Source organism: Oncorhynchus kisutch, linkage group LG10 (genome assembly GCF_002021735.2).
Source record: "Oncorhynchus kisutch isolate 150728-3 linkage group LG10, Okis_V2, whole genome shotgun sequence".
Classification (NCBI taxonomy): domain Eukaryota; kingdom Metazoa; phylum Chordata; class Actinopteri; order Salmoniformes; family Salmonidae; genus Oncorhynchus; species Oncorhynchus kisutch.
In genome coordinates, this window is record NC_034183.2 from 9,891,772 (window position 1) to 9,906,759 (window position 14,988).

Genomic DNA, 14,988 nt, shown 5'->3' on the forward strand with positions numbered 1-14,988 from the left:
GGACAGGGAGTGGCTTCCTACTGGGCTGAGTTCTCTGTATCTACAGGGAGTGGCTTCCTACTGGACTGAGTTCTCTGTATCTACAGGGAGTGACTTCCTACTGGACTGAGTTCTCTGTATCTACAGGGAGTGGCTTCCTACTGGACTGAGTTCTCTGTATCTACAGGGAGTGGCTTCCTACTGGACTGAGTTCTCTGTATCTACAGGGAGTGGCTTCCTACTGGACTGAGTTCTCTGTATCTACAGGGAGTGGCTTCCTACTGGACTGAGTTCTCTGTATCTACAGGGAGTGGCTTCCTACTGGACTGAGTTCTCTGTATCTACAGGGAGTGGCTTCCTACTGGACTGAGTTCTCTGTATCTACAGGGAGTGGCTTCCTACTGGACGGAGTTCTCTGTATCTACAGGGAGTGGCTTCCTACTGGACGGAGTTCTCTGTATCTACAGGGAGTGGCTTCCTACTGGACTGAGTTCTCTGTATCTACAGGGAGTGGCTTCCCACTGGACTGAGTTTTCTGTACCAGGGATGGACAGAAATTATTGCAATTATTAATTTTACATTGACATTTTAGTCATTTAGCAGACACTCTTATCCAGAGTGACTTTCAATCAGTGCATTAGTATCTTAAGACAGCTAGGTGAGACAACAACATATTACAACCGTATCAAGTACATTTTACCTCAACAAAGTATTTATCAACATTTTTACATATACATTTATATTTAGTTCATTTAGCAGACACTCTTATCACACCATAGTGCTATCAGACTGTTGATACCAATGTTGTCATTTAGCAGACACTCTTATCACACCATAGTGCTATCAGACTGTTGATACCAATGTTGTCATTTAGCAGACACTCTTATCACACCATAGTGCTATCAGACTGTTGATACCAATGTTGTCATTTAGCAGACACTCTTATCACACCATAGTGCCATCAGACTGTTGATACCAATGTTGTCATTTAGCAGACACTCTTATCACACCATAGTGCTATCAGACTGCTGATACCAATGTTGTCATTTAGCAGACACTCTTATCACACCATAGTGCTATCAGACTGTTGATACCAATGTTGTCATTTAGCAGACACTCTTATCACACCATAGTGCTATCAGACTGTTGATGCCAATGTTGTCATTTAGCAGACACTCTTATCACACCATAGTGCTATCAGACTGTTGATACCAATGTTGTCATTTAGCAGACACTCTTATCACACCATAGTGCTATCAGACTGTTGATACCAATGTTGTCATTTAGCAGACACTCTTATCACACCATAGTGCTATCAGACTGTTGATACCAATGTTGTCATTTAGCAGACACTCTTATCACACCATAGTACTATCAGACTGTTGATACCAATGTTGTCATTTAGCAGACACTCTTATCACACCATAGTGCTATCAGACTGTTGATACCAATGTTGTCATTTAGCAGACACTCTTATCACACCATAGTGCTATCAGACTGTTGATACCAATGTTGTCATTTAGCAGACACTCTTATCACACCATAGTACTATCAGACTGTTGATACCAATGTTGTCATTTAGCAGACACACCATAGTACTATCAGACTGTTGATACCAATGTTGTCATTTAGCAGACACACCATAGTACTATCAGACTGCTGATACCAATGTTGTCATTTAGCAGACACACCGTAGTACTATCAGACTGCTGATACCAATGCAGGGTGAAAGGGAGCCACAAGATGTGAACACTATAAAAAATTATATAGAAAAGTATTTAGTGTTTAGAAAATACAAAAATACATTGGAGTGTAGTTCAGCCCAGTATGATTTATAAGACAAGATACTCAGAAGCAATTAAAATACGTATTTCAAAAACATGTAACATAAATACTGACTATCTCTGCCTACTACCCAACAATCTGTTATACTTCCTTATCAAGGAAACCACACCCCCTCTACATACTGAGAACACAGTCAAGTAGGAAGCCACTCCCTCTACATACTGAGAACTCAGCCCAGTAGGAAGCCACTCCCTGTCCTCTGGTGTAGAGTTCCATGAAACAGAAAGTAATCTTTGACACTGAACAGAAAGTAATCTTCAACACTGCCATTGCTTAACCTACGGGAGAGAGCACCAAAATGGCAGAGAATCAGGAACTGTTCTGTTGCTCCATCTGTCTGGATCTACTGAAGGATCCGGTGACTACTGCCTGTGGACACAGTTACTGTATGGGCTGTATTAAAGAAAGCTGGGACCAGGATGTTCTGAAAGGTGTCTACAGCTGTCCACAGTGCAGACAGACCTTTACCCCAAGACCTGTACTGAAGAGAAACATCGTGCTGGCTGAAGTGGTGGAGAAACTGAAGAAGACAGGACTCCAGGCTGCTCCCCCTCCTGCTCTGTGCTATGCTGGACCTGGAGATGTGGCGTGTGATTTCTGCACTGGAGCCAGAAAGCAGAAAGCCCTCATGTCCTGTCTGGTGTGTCTGGCCTCTTACTGTGAGACTCACCTCCAACCTCACTATGAATTTCCTGCTTTCAAGAAGCACAAGCTGGTCAAAGCCACGGCACAACTACAGGAGAAGATCTGCTCTCATCATGACAAACTACTGGAGGTTTACTGTCGTACCGATAAGCAGTGTATCTGTCTGCTGTGTACAATGGATGAACATAAAGGCCATGATACAGTGTCAGCTGCAGCAGAGAGGACTGAGAAACAGGTAAGACCAGAACAACTTGAAGGTGACTGTTTGATAAACAAAGAATTAAAGATACAGTAGGAACTAAGACTGTTCGAATGTGAGATCATTCCAATTAAATTGATCCACGGCAGAACAAATATGAACACAACCCTTGATTATATAGATATGTTAACCCAGATTCTCCAAATGTATCATCATTTTCTGAAGTCAAACACCATTATCATTTGTTATTAAACACCCAATCAGCTCCCCTGATTTGTGTCATGTTAAAATGATAATAATTCACATAGCAACATAATATAATTTCACACAAACACTTCCACTTTAATCTCTATCTTCTATGTGCCCTATGTCACATGACTATACCATTGAGCTACTGGACAAATAAAGTTTGATATCTCATTGAAGAGTGATTCTCCACAGAGGCAGCTGGGGATGAGCCAGCAGAAGGTCCAGCAGAGATTCCAGGAGAGAGAGAAGGAGCTGAAAGAGCTCCAACAGGCTGTGGAGTCTCTCAAGGTGAGTGTTGTTGACCAGAGGAGACACACCATTTCACCTGTCTCCTCCAGTCAAAGAGAGAGAGAGGGGCCCCTCTTCAATCCCACTGACCACACTATGTCTGGACCCCTTTCAGAGAATAGACTGCTTAATATAACCAACAGGATATGAACCCATATGAGCCCAGGTCCACTGGAGAAACCAACGTCTTGACCATTACACAAAGAGGACATTCCCAATTGGGCCAAGGGCCGACACTGCTTTTAAAGTCGCAGGCGGGGCTACCTCATCACATAACCTTGAGTAACCATGACCGACTCCTGTCCCCTATACATTAACATCTCTCTCTCTCTCTCTCTCTCTCTCTCTCTCTCTCTCTCTCTCTCTCTCTCTCTCTCTCTCTCTCTCTCTCTCTCTCTCTCTCTCTCTCTCTCTCTCTCTCTCTCTCTCTCTCTCTCTCTCTCTCTCTCTCTCTCTCTCTCTCTCTCTCTCTCTCTCTCTCTCTCTCTCTCTCTCTCTCTCTCTCTCTCTCTCGCTCTCTCTCTCTCAATTCTGTTCAATTCAAAGGGCTTTATTTCCATGGGAAACATATGTTTACATTGCCAAAGCAAGATAAATAGATAATAAATATAAGTGAAATAAACAATCATGAACAGTAAACCTTACACTAAAAAAGTTTCAAAGTAATAGAGACATTTCAAATGTTATAATTCAAGTGCAAACAGAGTGACCCGGTCACCAGACCGAGTTCTGGAGGTGAAATGGAAATGAATGAGGGAGAGTTGAGTGAGGTAGAAGGTGTGGTGAAGACCTCAGAACCAGAGTCTGGCATCAATGGACATGATAAAGAAGATTCTGGTGCAGTAGGAGTTACATTGTTGGAGAAAGTGGATTCATACCTTTTGGCAGATCCATTTGTGGTTTCAGGGTGGGTGGTAAAAGGAGTTTGGTGCAGTTCAATCAGTGAAGGTAACCTGTAGTGGAATTCTGATATTTGTTTGTTTCTTCTGACCAGAGGGAGTGGGCGCTCTGTGTCACATAACTTGGGTCGAGATCTGTTTCTTGCTTTGCTCTCAGGAACAGGACACTATTGAAATGAATGATTTCTGGGGTAGCGTTAAGTGTGGAGGTGGAGCAATTGAAGTTGAAGACTCCTGGTGTTTGTGATGACCACCGTTTGGTGTGATGCAGACCCGGTGGTGAGCGTGGTGAAACAGTGTCAGTCCTTTTGAGTTTTCAGTCTTTACCCGACAAAGTCATGTTACGATATATCAGTTATCCTGTTAGAGTCTTTGTGCCGAAACCACTGCGCTGTTTCAAATCAAATCAAAGTTTATTTGTCACATGCAGCGAATACAACAGGTGTCGACCTTACAGTGAAATGCTTACTTACTAACTAACAGTGCAGTTTTACAAAATATGGATAAGAATAAGAGATAACAGTAACATGTAAAAAAGAGCAGCAGTAAAAAAGAACAATATATACAGGAGGGTGCTGGTACAGAGTCAATATATACAGGAGGGTGCTGGTACAGAGTCAATATATACAGGAGGGTGCTGGTACAGAGTCAATATATACAGGAGGGTGCTGGTACAGAGTCAATATATACAGGAGGGTGCTGGTACAGAGTCAATATATACAGGAGGGTGCTGGTACAGAGTCAATATATACAGGAGGGTGCTGGTACAGAGTCAATATATACAGGAGGGTGCTGGTACAGAGTCAATATATACAGGAGGGTGCTGGTACAGAGTCAATGTGCATCGATGACAACAGAGAGTGGCAGTGGTGTGGAGAGGGGAGGGGAGGGGCAATGTGAATAGTCTGGGTAGCCATTTGACTAGATGTTCAGGAGTCTTATGGCTTAGGGGTAGAAGCTGTTTATAAGCCTCTTTGTTCTAGAATTGGCTCTCCAGGACCGCTTGCCGTGTGGTAGCAGATAGTATGTACATGTAGGTATGGTTAAAGTGACTATGCATATATGATAAAAAGAGAGTAGCGGTAATGTAAAAGAGGGGTTGTCGGGTGGTGGGTGGCGGGTGGCGGGACACAATGCAGATAGTCCGGCTAGCCAATGTGCAGGGCTAATTGAGGTAGTATGTACATGGGATGTATAGTTAAAGTGACTATGCATATGTGATAAACAGAGAGTAGCAGCAGCGTAAAAGAGGAGTTGGGGGGGGCACACAATGTAAATATTCCAGGTAGCCATTTGATTACCTGTTCAGGAGTCTTATGTCTTTGGGGTAAAAACTGTTGAGAGGCCTTTTGATCCTAGACTTGGCGCTTCGGTACCGCTTGCCACGTGGTAGTAGAGAGAGCGATCTATGACTGGGGTGACTGGGGTCATTAACAGTTCTGAGGGCCTTCCTCTGACACCGCCTGGTGTAAAGGTCCTGGATGGCAGGCAGCTTAGCCCCAGTGATGCACTGGGCCTTGCGGTCGGAGGCCGAGCAGTTGCCGTACCAGGCAGTGATGCAACCGGTCAGGATGCTCTCGATGTTGCAGCTGTAGAACCTTTTGAGGATCTGAGGACCCATGACAAATCTTTTTAGTTTCCTGAGGAATAGGCTTTGACGTGCCCTCTTCATGACTGTCTTGGTGTGTTTGGACCATTTTAATTTGTTGGTGATGTGGAAACCAAGAAACCTGAAGCTCTCAAACAGGTCCACTACGTCCCCTTTGATGAGAATGGGGGGGGGTGCTCGGTCCTCTTTTTCCTGTATTCCACAATCATCTCCTTAGTCTTGGTTACATTGAGGGATAGGTTATTATTCTGGCACCACCCAGCCAGGTCTCTGACCTCCTCCCTGTAGGCTGTCTCGTCATTGTCCGTGATCAGGCCTACCACTGTTGTGTCATCTGCAAACTTAATGATGGTGTTGGAGTCGTGCCTAGCCACACAGTCGTGGGTGAACAGGGAGTACAGGAGGGGACTGAGCACGCACCCCTGAGGGGCTCCAGTGTTGAGGATCAGCGTGGCAGATGTGTTGTCAGGAAGTTCAGGATTCTGTAATAGTTTGCAAGCCCTGCCACATAAGATGAGCGTCGGAGCCGATGTGGTACGATTCAATCTTAGCCCTGTATTGACGCTTTGCCTGTTTGGTGGTTCGTCGGAGGGCATAGCAGGATTTCTTATAAGCTTCCGGGTTAGAGTTCCGCACCTTGAAAGCGGCAGCTCTACCCTTTAGCTCAGTGCGAATGTTGTCTGTAATCCATGGCTTCTGGTTGGGGTATGTACGTACAATCACTGTGGGGACGACGTCCTCGATGCACTTATTGAAAAAGTCAATGACTGATGTGGTGTACTCCTCAATGCCATCGGGAGAATTCCTGAACATGTTCCAGTCTGTGATAACAAAGTTGAGCATCTGCTTCAAATTGCCACTTTTAAATTGATCTAGTCACTGGTGCTTCCTGCTTTAATTTTTGCTAGTTAGCAGGAATCAGGAGGATAGAATTGTGGTCAGATTGACCAAATGGTGGGCGAGGGATAGCCTTGTACATGTCTCTGTGTTTGGAGTACAGGTGATCTAGACTTTTTATCCCTCTGGATGCACATTTAACATGTTGATAGAAATGAGGTAGAACTAGAATGTAGGAGTTCGCCATGTGAAATCCTTTGTTCTCTCTGTGTCTCTCTTTCTGCATGACCAGGGGTAGAGAGTCTCCGCCAGGAATTTATGTCCTGAGATAACAGAACCTGGGTGTAGGAGAGAGTGAGAGAGAGGGCGAAGCCATGATCTATACCCGGAAAGGGCCACGTAATGATACCTACTATTGGAGGTATAATGAATTGAGAGAATGGGTGTAATAGTGATTTTCTGCTGGGTCCCAGCACATTTGGGTGTGTTTGGGTGTTTGAGCTTTAAAACAAGATATAATTGTTATTAATGTTCCACTGGGTAGAGGTGAAGCCAAATGTAAGATCAGAGCCATTTCGATAGATGTGTAGCAGAAGAGATGGTACTCTGAGCACAAGGGACGGCATTTATATGCCCTCCAAAAGAAAGGTCGGTGGACCAAGATTCATAGGTCAGATTAGGAAGGAAGAGGTGATGTTTACTCGAATGTGTTTAGGACATTGTACATTGAACTGGTCATTACATCTGGTTGGCAGCATGTGAATGGTTTGTGTCTGGAGGGTATTGTCAATGAAACGGTGGAGCATGTGTTGTTATATTGTTGTAAGTATGTTGAAGAGAGGGAAAGATTGAAGTGTAGGGTCATTGAGTTTGGACAGGGTTGGGGGGGGGGTTGGAAGGGATTTGGGGGATGGGGGAGGGTCTATTAGAAGTTAGTAGGGCTCTTTTTTAGTTTCTCAGAAGTACTGAGTAGGGTAGGAGGATTTATAAATGTTGTAAACCGTGATTGAACACACTCCAGCACAGTAGGTGGCGCCATGCACCTTTAATGTTTGTTTGCAGTCCGCCATTATACCACAGAAGAAGAAGAAGTTGTGTGAGGGTTACTATTCCTTTTTATTTATTTTTAAATTTTTATTTTTTAAACTGCTGCCATTTCATTTTTTTAACATTTATTTTATTTTGTGGTTCATGAGGAGGGTTACTATTCTTTTTTGTTTGGTTCTTGCGTATTTTCCTAATTTATTTTCTCATGTTTGAGGGATTGTTTATTGGTTTCTACTGTTTATCGGTTAGAGTTGAGGGGGTAGTAGGTTAGTTTGTTTGGGTAGTGTGATGGCCTCAACCTAGTGGAGAAGAAACGCAATCGCTTCAGGTGCGTTCTAGAGAATGTTGTGGAGGAATTTCTGATCATGGTCGGAGAACAGGTGGGAGCTGAACATATACACTCTGTATCCAGAATGAACAAGGCGGTGGTTGTGGTAATGAAAAGGTGAGTCTTGTTGTTCTTTCGACACTAATCTGCCTCTGTTTATTACGTCCAAACAGATTCACAAGGAGTCGGTTTGTTTTGGTAAATTTGCAAGTGGTTTTTGTGTCTCTTGTCTAGGTGTCAAGTGCAATCCGTTAAACATGTTGTTTCTTTTTGTAGGCAAGTGTTTGTTTCTTACAAACTTCAAGGTAAAGCAGGGGGAGGGGTGGTACCCAGGGTTTGCTAGCACAGATAGTTTTCAGGGTTTTGAGTGTCGTGGAAATTTCCTGTATTACCAAATCATGAGAGAGCAAACCACACACAAGTCAGAGTTATATCATAAAGTCCATATTTAATTATCTGAGCTTCACCATAGCCCTGTGACTCTCAGATCAATTCAGTGTCTATAAATGAATTCTCTGAGAATACAAAACAATTCTTAGTATCATTTATAGCCAAGACACACCCCTCTCAACTCACATGACAAATAACAGATCTTAGGAACATTACAAAAGAAGACTTTACTTGAGAGAGGAGTATCCCATAGCCAGACAGCATTAGCTATAAATTATCGTTCAGTTTGGTCTCCTTAAACAAAGTTCTTATCTCGTTCTTGGTACCACTTAGGACCAAAACATTACCTCATCCAATGGCATATATCAATTGTCAATTCTAGATACTCCCATCTCAAATACAACCCCTCCTGGACAAGATCAGAAAAGACAGTGAGCCTCCTAGGCCATATACTAAATCAAGATAAGGGCAACCTCAGAGAGGACATACAATAGTTACAGACACATTCCCATAAGAAGACAAGCCTGACCTCTCCCCTCTCTGGGGCCCAAGTAACTTTTCCCACATAAGCATACTTATGAAAATGGATAAAACATCTTATTTATCAATATTACCTAAAGAATTCTGATTCTGCCACAACATGAGTGTGGGCCACATGGGGCATAATGCGATTGCAGACAAGCGCTACCAGCCAGCTAGGACTAGGCTGGACACATTCCATTTTTAATTACTTTTTCTGATAAAACTAGTTAATTGCATCCGCCATGGAGCCTAGTTTCATTTTATTACCATATTTATCAGTTTCACTCTGCCAGCTCCTATTAGTTGTGTTGAAAAAACAGGCCTTATTTTAGGTGATGTTTCACCCTGCCCGCTCCTATTAGTTGTTTTGAAAAAACAGGCCTTATCTTAGGTGATGTTTCACCCTGCCAGCTCCTATTAGTTGTATTGAAAAAACATGCCTTATTTTAGGTCATGTTTCACCCTGCCAGCTCCTATTGGTTGTATTGAAAAAACAGGCCTTATTTTAGGTGATGTTTCACCCTGCCCAGCTACTTGGTGAGGAAGCTCACTGTTCACCTGGTTACACGTTGTGTAGATGCTCAGTATTAGCAATGGTTGCCTTTCAAGTTTCGTGAATAAGGTATGTAGTACCCACAGAAGACCACAGGGAGGAGCAAGAGAGCTATACCCTGAACCTAACAATCAATCAATCAAATGTATTTATAATGTCCATTTTACATCAGCAGATGTAACAAAGTGCTGTACAGAAACTCTAACTCTATGTACCTATTTTAGCCTAATGCCTAATTCTAGGGTAGGGTAGCCTAGAACATATTTAGAAACAATTTTTGTAATAATATTATGTTAGTAAATACCATTAGAGTACTAAATAGGATTAATTATTTTGACATTATTACAACCCTCTTGGTTAGTAAATTTACCTCAACAGCCTCGGAATAGAAAAGACGATGCATCTTCCAGCCCGCTAATAAATGACATCATGCGACCCTCACAGTTAGTAAATGTACCTCAACATGCCCCTCTCTTGTGGGAGAAGGCAGAGCGGCTCGATGCTGGTTGATGAATTTGACAATGAGTGTACTAGGAAAATACATTTTTGTCGTCCCGACGTGACTGACTTAATGTTCAGGCTTATTGATAATCGTTTTAGTAATAAAGTATGACTTCAAAACATGAGCATAAAACAGAATAATAAACATCATTATACTACTTCACAGTAATCTGTCTAATGCTTTTTCAGTTGTTCTTCTTGCGTTAGCAGTGTGGAAGGGGACAGAACAAAGCACAGACAGGAGTTTTCCTGTGAGGGGGAGAGGTGTATCCAGGGAAGAACTAAACTAAACTTCTGAAATGTCATTCTTGGTCTTAAGCTGCCATCTATTGGAATTATTTAGCAACTGCAGTAGTACTGAATAAAGTGTATATCCTTACTAAAGTAGTAATTACTCAGAATTACAAATGATAAAATGTTCTAGTTCATTTTATCACTAACATGCATAAAATAACCATTTATAGCACAATAATGAAACTGACATAAACCAAAAACACCATAAATTTTATTACATTTAAAAAAATACTAGTCAAAAGTTTTGACACCTACTCATTCCACGGTTTTCCTTTATTTTTTACTTTGTAGAATAATATTTGTATTTCTTTATTTTTATTGAACCTATATTTAACTAGGCAAGTCGGTTAAGAACAAATTCTTATTTACAATGACGGCCTACCCAGGTGTCGTGTCTTTGGCTATGCTGGATAAAATGATATGACATGCTCTTCTATAAAATCCTTTCTCTGTAATTAATATTACCTGATTGAGCTAATCATGTAAATGTAATTAACTAGAAAGTCAGGGCACCAGGAAAGAATATGTATAGAGCTGTTATCTTCTGAATAAACTCTTAAAGACCTAGTAATATTTTACATCAATAGCAGTCAATATTAATCGTCACCTTATTTCAGTCTCACCTGAAAGTTGTAAATTCTTGGTTTTCTTCACAAACCCTGGCTAACAAGTTGAATCAGCAATACAAAATTGGGTTTAATTATTTATTTACTAAATACCTAACTAATCACACAGAATTACATATACACAGAATGAATCATACCTTGATTACAAATTATGTCAAAAAGGAAAATGTCCCTAGCGGACGGAACAGATATGACAGCTGGTTACGCAAAGAAAAAGGGTTGGGTTTGAGTGAAAGAGGGGGAAGACTGAAGAACAAAGGGAGAAGCGATGTCACTATCGGGCCGTAGGCAGCTACTCTATCGTAAATACAGAATCTTATGCATTCTAAATTACCGCCCATTTGGAAAAGGAAAATGCAATAAATATTTACTCTGAGCTGCGCTTCAATAGGTTGGTGGTAGATGGAAGACTGTGTTTCCCAACAGAGTCCTTTGTCCTTTGAAGAGTGTCTCTGGTGGTGAACGGGATACGTTGTAGTGTTGTCCTTAGGTGGTAGACGGGATACTCTGTATGTCCTCTCCTAGCCCACATTTATGCGGCCGCTGCTAACTCAACGGCTAGGAGGTATCACTTCTGTAGCAAATAAGAGCTCAAAGTTCATACCATTCGCAACCAAAGCTCATGCTGAGGTTGGCTTCATTCTGTAGTTATTATCTGAATCCTTCTGACATCGGACCGTCATCTTAATGTACCCGGAACAGGTTACATTTTCGTCAAGGGCTTTAGTGGAGGGAGAAGGGTGTGTTTCATAGTTTATAACCCATGTCTCTTCACAGGGACGGGCCACTGATTGAGCAGAGCTCTAATCTTATGAAAACCCAATTCTCTCATTTGGAAGCTAAAATTACATTTAATCTTTTCACAAATAGTTTCATTTAAATTGCATTCAAATTGCACAACAATTCCATGTGAATCTGCTAACTATAATGTGTAGACTTTCCCAGATACAGTTATCTCGTCCTGTCATCAGTCATAATGTCTCAGATGACAGCCGAACTGACATCATATTCTTAAGTACCAACGGATATTTTTAACTGGTTCGATTACCGAAATATGGTTCCTTTCCCTCCACTTGTTTGATGTTCCCAGACTCTCTGTTTAACAAAGGCTATTCAAGAGTCCCTCTGTAGAGTCAGAGAGAGAGGGAAGGGAAAAAGGTATTTATGGGGGGGATCATAAACCTTACCCACAGGCCAACATCATGACACAGGCCAAATCTGGACTATGCTGGGCCAATTGTTTGCTGCCTTATGGGACTCCCAATCAGGCCTTCATGAGTTTTACAAAATTATCAATATTGTTAAGATGTTTCAGGAGGTATGGGGGCTCAGGGGGGCTGTCTGTACGGCTGGAGAGGAGGGGTTGGGTGTACGGTTGGAATGTGGTGCTGGATGGTGTGTTGTACTGTGGTGTTGGGTACTGTATAATGTGATTGTGTGGAGGTTGTGGTGGCACGCAATGTGTTATTAGGAGGGGGTGGTGTTAGTGTAATGAGGATGGCTCATATAAGTAAGATAAGTCAGTCTCTGTCTCTCTCTCTCTCAACAGCACTCTGCACAGGCAGCAGTGGAGGACAGTGATAATATATTTACTGAGCTGATCTGCTCCATTGAGAGAAGGCGCTCTGAGGTGAAGAAGCTGATCAGAGCCCAAGAGAAGGCTCAAGTGAGTCAAGCTGAAGGACTCCTGGAGCAACTAAAGCAGGAGATAGCTGAGCTGAGGAAGAGAAGCACTGAGCTGGAGCAGCTCTCACACACAGAGGATCACATCCATTTCCTCCAGGTAACTAAACTGCCTTGATACATGTGATATTAAATTTTAACTCAACGTGACACTCAATAATTTGGTTCTGTTCTCTCTGTCTCTGTTCCTCTCTCTCTCTCTCTCTCTCTCTCTCTCTCTCTCTCTCTCTCTCTCTCTGTCTCCAGAGTTATCAGTCTCTCTCCAGTATCAGTGTATCTTCAGACTTACCCAGCATCGTTGTCAGTCCTCTTCAGTACTTTGGAGATGTGAGTAAGACTGTGTCTGAACTGAGAGAGAAACTAGAAGACTTCCTTAAAGGAGAATGGACCAAGATCTCCACTACAGGTGTGTTGAAAACAATAAGAACATCAACTTTAGACCATTGAAAGTTCCCTACTAGTCAAATACATGTGGCATATGGTATGATGATAACATTCCCTCTCTCTGTCAATGTGTTTGTGTCTGTAGTGAATATAGTGGATGTTGTACTGCCTCCAGAGCCTAAGACCAGAGAACAGTTGTTACAATGTGAGTCTCTTTATTGTGAAGTAACTAACAGTCTATTTTTACTGACACTCCTAACAATCCCTCTAGAAATATATAGCAATAGTAGATCTAATCAAAGACTGGGTATCTATCTGACTCCTCATATTTCTCTGATCTCTGCTGTGCTCTAATCAAAGACAGGGTAGATACAGTATCTGACTTAACTTATTGTTCTAACTCCCCTCATTGGTCTCTGCTCTGCTCTTCTCCCAGATTCCTGTCAGCTCACACTGGACCCAGACACAGCACACACACGCCTCTCTCTGTCTGAAGGGAACAGAAAGGTGACCTATACAGGCCAAGTCCAACCATACCCTGACCATCCGGACAGATTCACAAACCATTGTCAGGTTCTGTGTAGAGAGGGTCTGTCTGGACACTGTTACTGGGAGGTGGAGTGGAGTGGGGATGTTGATACAGCAGTCTCCTATAAAGATGTCAGCAGAACAGAGAGAGATGGTGGATTTGGAGACAATAAAAAGTCCTGGAGTTTAGAGTGCTCTAGTGGTGGTTATTGTTTCATACACAATAATGTTGTGACTAAAGTATCAGGCCCTCAGTCCTCCAGAGTAGGAGTGTACCTGGATCACAAGGCAGGTACTCTGTCCTTCTACAGTGTCTCTGACACAATGACCCTCCTCCACAGAGTCCAGACCACATTCACTCAGCCCCTCTATCCTGGGTTTTATCTCTATAGTTATAATGATACTGCTGAGCTGGTTAAACTGTAGTAGGGTCCACATAGATACTAGTCATGCTGGTGTAGTCTATAGCTGAGCTGGTTAAACTGTAATAGGGTACACATAGATACTAGTCATGCTGGTGTAGTCTATAGCTGAGCTGGTTAAACTGTAGTAGGGTCCACATAGATACTAGTCATGCTGGTGGTGATGGCCCCCAGATATAATCCCCGGATGTGATGATTCATTCTGCTCTGATCTTCAGAAGATGTTATGTATTCATATTTCATAAATTGCATTGTTCATTTCCATTAATCATGATGTATGGTGTTGATGTATATTGTTAGTCATTCAGAACCATTCTTTTTTCTCAATTGGGTTTCTGTAGTTTTACTCAGTGGAACAGATAGTAACTAAACAATATGGTCTTGTTTCCTGGACACAGATTAAGCCTAAAGAGAATGTTCAATGGAGATTAACCAGCCCTAATTTTATCCACCTGGTGGTCCTATTGACCAAACAATAAAACCAGCAGATATCTTGATTTGCCACTCAGTATATCAGTAATGTTCAGAATAGTACTTTAATAGGAATTTCTATTTTGATTATCTAGGGTGTTTATTTCTGTTGGCCTGGTATGGTTCGCAATCAGAGGCAGCTGTTTATCGTTGTCTCTGATTGGGGATCATATTTAGGCAGCCATTTCCCCACTGTGTTTTGTGGGATCTTGTTTTTGTGTAGTTGCCTGTGAACCGTTCATTGACATCACGTTTGGTTTGTTCTTTATTGTTTTGTGCGTTTCACTTCAATAAATATGTGGAACCCATATCCCGCTGCGCTTTGGTCCGAATGTGATTATGACGATCGTGACAGAAAATACCACCACAACAGGACCAAGCAGCGTGCCCAGGAGAAGGTATCCTGGACTTTGGAGGAGATTTTGGATGGGAAGGGATCCTGGACTTGGGAGGAAATCCTGGCAGGACAGGATCGCCTTCCTTGGAGGCAGACGCAAGGAGAGAACGGAGGACAGCGACGACGCCGGGGTTTGCGGCCACAAGGACAGCCCAAATTTTGCTCTGGCCGCAGCAGACTCTGATCAATAATGTCAAAAGCTGCACTGAAGTCTAACAAGACAGCCCACACAATCATTTTATCATCAATTTCTCTCAGCCAATCATCAGTCATTTGTGTAAGTGCTGTGCTT

The 14,988-nt window shown here is 42.4% G+C and overlaps 1 protein-coding gene across 2 annotated transcripts; it reads left to right on the forward strand.

Moving 5' to 3' along the window:
- Positions 1-81: 81 nt before the first annotated feature.
- On the forward strand, positions 82-14,609 carry LOC109887312 (tripartite motif-containing protein 16-like). Of its 2 annotated transcripts, none has more exons than XM_031833058.1 (6): positions 82-2,704; positions 3,110-3,205; positions 12,361-12,594; positions 12,741-12,900; positions 13,024-13,083; positions 13,315-14,609. In XM_031833058.1, the coding sequence occupies exons 1-6, from the start codon at positions 2,123-2,125 to the stop codon at positions 13,830-13,832; spliced, it is 1,650 nt and encodes a 549-aa protein (XP_031688918.1). In that variant the 5' UTR covers positions 82-2,122; the 3' UTR covers positions 13,833-14,609. The 2 variants fall into 2 exon arrangements, with proteins under 2 accessions (XP_031688918.1, XP_031688919.1); XM_031833059.1 differs by having other exon boundaries at positions 1,118-2,704; positions 12,810-12,900.
- Positions 14,610-14,988: the final 379 nt, after the last annotated feature.